Raw genomic sequence first — 8,829 nt, 5'->3', positions numbered from 1 at the left:
ATCACACAGGTCCTTGAATGCGAAGGGTAAGAGTTTTGGCTTTATCATGAATCAGCAAAAGCCTTTGAGAAGACTTGTTCAATGGTAGCATGACTATTTACATTTTCATCCAAACTGGGACACAATTGAGATCGAAAGGAAGGTTTATGATAATATATGTTGAGACAAAAGGTATAATCCCAAACTTTGCTGGCAAACTGGGATGTTTGGTCACTCTATTAAGGTCACAGGCAATTATTTCTAGAACAGTTCTAATGAAGAAGAGCTAGAGAGAGAAACCAAGAAGGCGAGAGGCAGAGAAACAGCTAAGGAAATATGTACACACAGAGTCACTATAAAATATATGATGTATGTGTATGTTTATAGAAACACACACATTTAGTGTATATGTTATTTGGATACCCCAATACGCATGCACAAACATATTTATATTTTGCAATTACTTGTGAACTAGCTTCACTCTTCCCCTTGTGACCTAGATATCACTAATGCATTATATTGGTCCAGGCTCTGAAGAATTTTAGATGCTCCCCCAGTATTTCTACCACTGACAGGAAAGAGAGGGTTTTTCCTCGCATTTGTTCTGGCTTTAGTACACCTTCTTCTAATTCATGAATTAGTATTATGTTGGAAAAGCTCACCATATTGTTGTACACAAACTTGAACCAGATAGGAACTCCTGCCCTTTCCCTTCATCTACTTTAAGTAGAGGGAAAGAAAACACTTTTCAAGCAGAGACAATAGGGGGAAACCTAGGAGGAGGGAGCTGCTGAGGTACAAAAGCTTCTAGAGGCTCTCCCACCATGTCTTGGACAGTGTCCTGCACCTCAGGCCTGGCCTTCCCCCAAGTCCCCCTCTCCCCTTCCATCTCCCCATATGTGCCCTTCCCTCCTTCTCAACATAGGGTCCTTGGAAAGTCCGGGATTTTTCACTCTACAAGGAGCGATATAGAGTTCTAGAGTTTTACTCCATACAAATGCCTTTCCTATTCACATTCACAGTCATTCCTACTTCATAGTCAAAGACATCAACATACTTAGCAGAACAAAGGGGTCTTAAATACTAAAAAAGGAAACAATCGAAAAAACCAAACAACCCCAAATCTCAGATTTATACCCCAGCCCCTCCATCTTGGAAAGCAGCTATGACTTCAAAATACCTATTCCTTTATTGACACATATGTAGGCATCGCATTTTTTAAGGGTCTATCATGTCACAGACCTTCTACCAGACTTTTTCCTTATATTATTTTACTCGCTGACTCAATACCCTGTGAGATATCTGTATCACTATTTGAACTTTTAAACTGAGGAAGAAACAAGAACAACGAACTAAAAAGGAGTCAAGTTAAGTAATTTTCACAAGTATACACAGCTACTAGGTGGCAGAACCAGGACAGTTTTCTAGCCTGTCTGACTGCAAGCTCTTAAATATAATGGAATGCATCAGGGGTCAGCATTTTTTTTTTTACAAACTCTAAGAGAATAAATGTTTTAGGCTTTGGGAACCATAGCATCTCTATCCCAGTTACTCAGCTCTCCATTGTAGTGTGAAAAGTACCACAGACACAATCAATAAAATAATAAATGTGGCTCATTATCTGAGTCAGAGAAATAAAACTTTATGAAGCCTGAAATTTGAATTTAATATAATTTTTATATGTTGTAAAATATTTTCCTTTTTTGCTTTCTTTTCTCAACAATTTAAACACATAAAAACCTTGGAGGCTATCCAAATCAGGCAGCAGGCAGATTTGGGCTGCAGATAGAAGTTAGCTGATCCCCAGTAGCCTCGCAGGATTACTTAGACTTAAGAGGAAAAATGTGAAAGAATCTCTAAATTACAGTCCAAACTCAGCTGTCAGAAGCCAATGAGTTCCATGGGCAACAAAAAGGAACAAAGGAATTGGGGGCCAATGTGCAAAAACGAGAACTAAAAAGCGGTCAAGGCTGGGATTTACCAGGAGGAATGGGGCAGAAGGCCCTGTATAAATTGTCCCCACCCTTTGTTTCTTAGCAGCCCTACTCCTATCTAGCAGCAGGTGCCCTCAGCCTGGGGAGGGAGGCAGGTGAGGAGCTGCTAGTCACCACCCATCACAGGAGCCACGTGGGTATCAGGGGGCAAGTCCTCTCATGCCCAGGCCCTGTCTCACCACAGGTGGCAGAAACCCAGGCTGGGATAAAAGGGCTCAGGGCCAGAGCACCACATTCACTCACTTCCTGAGGTGCTGAAGGACCCTGTGCTGCCTGTGACTTTGGTATGTGTCCTCTGGGAACAGGAGCAGGGGCTTCCACAGAGGGATGCTCAGATCAGGGTAGGAGGGGTGGTGGGCAGGGCCTCTGGTGGGGAGGAGACTGGTAACAACTGGGACAGAAAGAAGAACTGGTTGGCTGTGCCTTTGGGCTCCGAAAAAACTGCTGTCGGGTGGAGCAGGCCTCTCAGGATGGGAAACCTTGAAGCACAGAGACCTGGGGTACTCTGATAGGCCACAGGAAGGAAGCCTACCTCTGAAAATACAACCTTGTCCCTGTCTGCAGGGAAGAGCTGGAGCCATGGACAGGGGACCAGAGGCTCCTTTGGGCTTATGGAACCGACATTTTTATGGGTCTGGGATTTATTCACAAACTTCCCAGGTTGATTAGCACACACCAAATCTGAGACTCACCATGCCCGCCCATCAGCCTGAGCAGGTGGTGAGCTGAGGAAGTCTGAGCTCCAGCCTAAGATCAGGAGGCCAGGATTCAAATTCCAGGGCTGCAGGAATTTATGGGTTTGTCTGTCTCTGCTTCAACAAAGTAAGTTTACTGAGCCAGTAATATCCAAGATCTTTTGTAGTATGGATATTGCAGAGTAAAACTACCTTGCAAGTTACAAAAGGTAGTGATTACTTTTTCTCTTTAAGAAATAATTTTCCCTAAATGACCTATAAATCATATAATTTCAGGGTGTGAAGACATATTTGGAATAATTTCTTCCTTCACTTATAACACTTTGGACTGTCAGATGCATTTTGTAATATTGTTTGGTCTTAGTTTACTATTTTGTGTAGCAAATAACACACAAGGGTATCCTGAGCTTGCAAAGAGATGATGAGAGAATTTCTATATTTGAAATGATGAGCATTTTTTCATGTGTTTTTTTGGCTGCATAAATGTCTTCTTTTGAGAAGTGTCTGTTCATGTCCTTTGCCCACTTTTTGATGGGGTTGTTTGTTTTTTTCTTGTAAATTTGTTGGAGTTCATTGTAGATTCTGGATATTAGCCCTTTGTCAGATGAGTAGGTTGCGAAAATTTTCTCCCATTTTGTAGGTTGCCTGTTCACTCTGATGGTAGTTTCTTTTGCTGTGCAGAAGCTCTTGAGTTTAATTAGATCCCATTTGTCAATTTTGGCTTTTGTTGCCATTGCTTTTGGTGTTTTAGACATGAAGTCCTTGCCCATGCCTATGTCCTGAATGGTAATGCCTAGGTTTTCTTCTAGGGTTTAAAACACATGAAAAAATGCTCACCATCACTGGCCATCAGAGAAATGCAAATCAAAACCACAATGAGATACCATCTCACACCAGTTAGAATGGCAATCATTAAAAAGTCAGGAAACAACAGGTGCTGGAGAGGATGTGGAGAAATAGGAACACTTTTACACTGTTGGTGGGACTGTAAACTAGTTCAACCCTTGTGGAAGTCAGTGTGGCGATTCCTCAGGGATCTAGAACTAGAAATTCCATTCGACCCAGCCATCCCATTACTGGGTATATACCCAAAGGACTATAAATCATGCTGCTATAAGGACACATGCACACGTATGTTTATTGCGGCATTATTCACAATAGCAAAGACTTGGAACCAACCCAAATGTCCAACAATGATAGACTGGATTAAGAAAATGTGGCACATCTACACCATGGAATACTATGCAGCCATAAAAAATGATGAGTTCACGTCCTTTGTAGGGACATGGATGAAATTGGAAATCATCATTCTCAGTAAACTATCGCAAGAACAAAAAACCAAACACCGCATATTCTCACTCATAGGTGGGAATTGAACAATGAGAACACTTGGACACAGGAAGGGGAACATCACACTCTGGGGACTGTTGTGGGGTGGGGGGAGGGGGGAGGGATAGCATTGGGAGATATACCTAATGGTATATGCTGGGTGCAGCGCACCAGCATGGCACATGTATACATATGTGACTTACCTGCACATTGTGCACGTGTACCATAAAACCTAAAGTATAATAATAATAATAATAATAATAATAATAATAATAAAAGAAAAAAAAATAAAATAAAATAAAATAAAAAAAAAAAAAAAAAAAGAAATGATGAGAGAGTTTCTATAATTATGTCATGCTAAGAGTGTCAGAGGGGCAGAGGTGGCCTCTGCCTAGGTCTGATTTTCTGTCTGACTCTCCCTCAGCTCCTAAGTACCTGCTGCCGAGATGTCCTGCCAGCAGAGCCAGCAGCAGTGCCAGCCCCCTCCCAAGTGCACTCCCAAGTGCCCCACCCCCAAATGCCCCCCAAAGTGTTCCCCTAAGTGCCCTCCAGTCTCTTCCTGCTGCAGTGTCAGCTCCGGAGGCTGCTGTGGCTCCACCTCTGGGGGCGGCTGTGGCTCCAGCTCTGGGGGCTGCTGCAGCTCTGGGGGTGGCGGCTGCTGTCTGAGCCACCACAGGCGCCACAGGTCCCACCATCACAGACCCCAGAGCTCTGACTGCTGCAGCCAGCCCTCGGGAGGCTCCAGCTGCTGCGGAGGGGGCAGCGGCCAGCACTCTGGAGGCTGCTGCTGAAGTGGACCTTGACTTCCTCTTCCTTCTGATTCTGCCTGAATAGCTGAGAGGTTCCAGCAAAAGCTTGAAGTCTTGCCTGGGGAATCCCTCTGCTCTGGTGTCAGGAAACCCAAAATCTTTCTCCTTAATGGCATTTAGAGACTTTCTTCTGCAGATCCATGGCTGCCCTGGGAACTCCAAAGCACACACCTAGTTCCTCCACAGCTCACGCTGCTGTATTCTGTGCTGCCTGAACTGAAGAAATAAAATCCAGAATCTGCCCCCCAACTTGCTACCAGCCTGCTTGATTTTCCTGTTTGTGTCGTCCTTGTTCTGCTCCCCTGTGTCTGCCGGTGGCTGCTGAGGCCTTGGTGGACAGAGGATGGGGAAAGGGGTCAGGAGGAAAAAGCTTGCATTTTTGTGTGTTTTGTGTTTTTTCTTCTTTCTGTGTTTTCCTTTTAAACCAAGGGACTGAAATAGCATTGAGAAATATTTTTCTTTCAAATTCTGGTTCCTTTCACCTATGTAACTGCATCCCTCAGGCATGGCCAGGAGGCCGACTTCATCCTCCTTCTCACTGTCACCTCTTCACTCTTGTGTTCCTGGTACCCCACTCCTTCCACTAACAATCTCCCCGGACTCCTCCTCCATATTGTATGTGCATGCATTCACACACATATGTACATGCACATAGATGAAATGAATCTGCATTGTAAAAAAATTAAATCACATTTAGTGCTGTATAATTTTCATGCAATAAAATTCAATAAAATTAAATGTAAAATTAAATGAGTTTTGTCAAATATTTATAGCTGTATAACTACAATTGCAATAACACACCAAAAATGTAGTTAATTTATTGAGAAGATTTTCAAAATAACACAAAATCTAGAATACATAAATGAAAATGTGAATACAATTAACCACATTAAAATGAAATTCTAAGTATCAGGTAGTACCACTAAAAGCAAGAAAGGATAAAAAATTAACTTGGGAAAATTATAACATATGTGATAGGGAGATGACTCATGTTGGTAAGAAACATAGAGTTCATAAAAACTGAGTAAATAAATGTTCCTATAAAAGTTTTGGCAGAATTCATATTTAATTCACAAATAATTAATGAAGAAAACCAATAACTTCTGAAATTAGATTTTAAAAGCAATTTAATCTCATTAATTAAAAAAAGCATAGCTCATCTTTTGGGGATGAGAACTCATTTATTTGTTCACAAGCTTTTTGTGAGCATTTTAGCTCACAAAACATTGTTGTTGAAGTCATGTGGAAATGATCACTTACTCTTTGTAATTTAGAATGCTAACTGGCATAACAATTCATGCAAAAGATTTAGTGATTAATTTATTCATTTAACAATACTTACTGGATTTCTAGTATTAGGCAAATGGGGCAAAATATAATAATAAAAAATAGATATTTAGGAGCGTTCACTGCTGAAGTGACATCAGATGATGACATAAGATGATAAATAAGGAACGTCCAGGCTCTAGCTCACTTCAAAGACATTGGACAACGATATACAGACAAAAACAGCTTTCTGAAAACTTTAAAAACAAAGTAAGAAGCTTCAGCAACCAAGCAAAGTTTTAATAAAGAAAGTAACCATACTCAAACGGCAGGAAATTTTGTGGTGCTTTTGCTCACCCCTACCCCATCCCATCTTTTGCATAATGTGGTGTGGTCAGAGGAGGCTGCACAATTTCTCAGCCTTTCTTACAGATGGAAGGAAAAGAGTGGAACTTGCATGCAAGATTGTGGGTTGTGTGAGGACTGTGTGAGGAACTGCTTTTTGTCTCACCTGACTTTAGAGCACCAATGAGTCAGTGGCATAGTCTGGATATTTGGTTGAAGGCTGCTGAAAGCAGAGGCTGCACTGTGGCATGAAACAGCTGCAAGGGGACTGCAGACTTGCAAGTGCCTAAAGATAAGAGATTAGCAGCAGAGGAACAAAATAAGCAAAGGCTCCAAGAAGAAGCAAGAGTAAGACTCTGAAAAATGTAGACATTTAAAAGCAGTCAGGGAACTGAAACAAAAGTGTCTGTGCACACACACAAACACAAACACAAGCACAAACACTTGCTCAGGGAAGGTACATCCCCAGAAAAGGTTTGAGAGGACTCTTGAGCCTTCACACTACACTGAAGGTTTTCCACAGCACAGAGCCAGCTCTCAAAGATGGAGAGACATGGCTGTTTTTGCAAACATCTAATTTTCAACAAAAAAGAAACACAAGGCATGCAAAGAGACAGAGAATTGACCTATTTACAGAAACAAAATATATCTCTAGAAACTGACTTTAAAGAAACACAAGCCAATGAATTCCTTGAAGAAGCTTTAAAACAATTGTCTTAAATGCTCAAAGAATTAAAGGAGAACACACAGACACAACTAATAAAATTAAGAAAATTATGTATTAACAAATAAAAATATCAACAGATAGAAATTATTTTTACAAAGACTCACAAGAAGTTCTGGGGCTGAAGAATACAATAACTTAATAGAAAAATTATTTAGAGAAGTTCAACAGCAGAGTCAAAGAGGCATAAGAAAGAATCAGCAAATTTGAAGACAAGTGATTTGAAATTATTGAATTTGAGGAGGAAAATGAAAAGAAAATAAAGAAAAGTGAAAAAACCTGAGACTTATTAGACGAAATAGACTTTAACTCAAAGACTGTTACAAAAGACAAATAAGGACATTACATAATGATAAAAGGAATAATTTAACAAGAATATAGAACCGTTATAAACACACATGTGCCTCAAATCAGAGCTCCAACATATATGAAGCAAATATTGACAGAGTTAAAGGGAGAAATGGAGAGGTCTTCAATAATAGTAAGAGACTTCATATTCCACTTTCAGTAATAGATAGAACAATCATACAGAATATCCATAAGTATACAGAGGACATGGAATACATTATACATGAATCGGACCAAAAAGATATACAGAACATTCCACCTGGGATTAGCAGAGTACACATTTATCTCAAATACACATGCAACATTCTCCCGGATAGGCCTCATACGGAAGCCCACAAAACAAGTCTTAATAAATGTTAAAATACTGAAACTAGACAAAGTATCTTTTTCCAACTACAATGGAATAAGACTAAAATTCGGTAGCAAAAGGAAAACCGGAAAATCCACAAATATGTGGAAATTAAACAACACACTTATAAAACCAATGGGTCAGAGTAAAAATTACAAAGGAAATTATAACATATCTTGAGAAAATGAAAATGAAAACACAGCATACCAAAATTTATGAGATGCTAAGAAAGCAGTGCTAGGAGAGGAATTTATACCTATAAACTCTTACCTTAAAAAAGAAAAAAAATCTCAAATCAGTAACCTAGTTTTATACCTTAAGACTTAAGAAACCAAAAAATAAAAAAATAAAAAAAAAACAAACAACAACAACAACAACAACAAAAAACAGTCTGCATCAAAGCTAATAGAAGGAATGAGGAAATAAAAAAGATTAGGACAGAAATAAATGAAGTGAAAACTAGAAAAATCAATAGTGAAAATCATCAAAACCAAAAGTTTGTTCTTTGAGAAGACCACCAAAACTGATAAACTTTTCACTAGCTTGACGAAGAAAAAAGAGAAGAATCAAAGAACTAAAATAAAAAATGAGAGGGAAGGCATTACAACTAACTTATAGAAATAAAAGATTGTAGGAGAATACCATGAACAATTGTATGCTAAATTGGATAACTTAGATGAAATGGATAGATCCCTAGAAACAAATCTGAACAGACCTATAACTAGCAAAGATCAAAACTCTGCCAACAGAATAAAGTGCAGGACCAGACAGCTTCACTCATTAATTCTACCAAACATTTGAAGAGAAATCCACACAAATCTTACTCAATGCTTCCAAAAAATTGAAGAAAAGAGGACGTTTATGAATTCGCTCTCTGAGGCCAGCATTATCCTGACGCCAAAGCCAGAAAACTACATAACAATATCTCTGATGATATTGAGGGATGATAAAAATCCTCAACAGCACATCAAAAGGATTATACACCGTGACT

General features: G+C 39.6%; 1 protein-coding gene across 1 annotated transcript; it reads left to right on the top strand.

Moving 5' to 3' along the window:
* The first annotated feature begins 2,173 nt into the window (after positions 1–2,173).
* Positions 2,174–5,556, top strand: LOC129044012 (late cornified envelope protein 1E-like). The gene is made up of 2 exons (XM_054501510.1): positions 2,174–2,257; positions 4,422–5,556. Exon 2 carries the CDS (start codon positions 4,444–4,446, stop codon positions 4,786–4,788), a length of 345 nt encoding a protein of 114 aa, XP_054357485.1. The 5' UTR covers positions 2,174–2,257; positions 4,422–4,443; the 3' UTR covers positions 4,789–5,556.
* Positions 5,557–8,829: the final 3,273 nt, after the last annotated feature.

This window comes from Pongo pygmaeus, chromosome 1 (assembly GCF_028885625.2).
Source record: "Pongo pygmaeus isolate AG05252 chromosome 1, NHGRI_mPonPyg2-v2.0_pri, whole genome shotgun sequence".
In the NCBI taxonomy this organism is placed as follows: domain Eukaryota; kingdom Metazoa; phylum Chordata; class Mammalia; order Primates; family Hominidae; genus Pongo; species Pongo pygmaeus.
The sequence above is the reverse complement of the archived record's forward strand: the minus strand, read 5'-3'. Positions and strand labels throughout refer to the sequence as shown.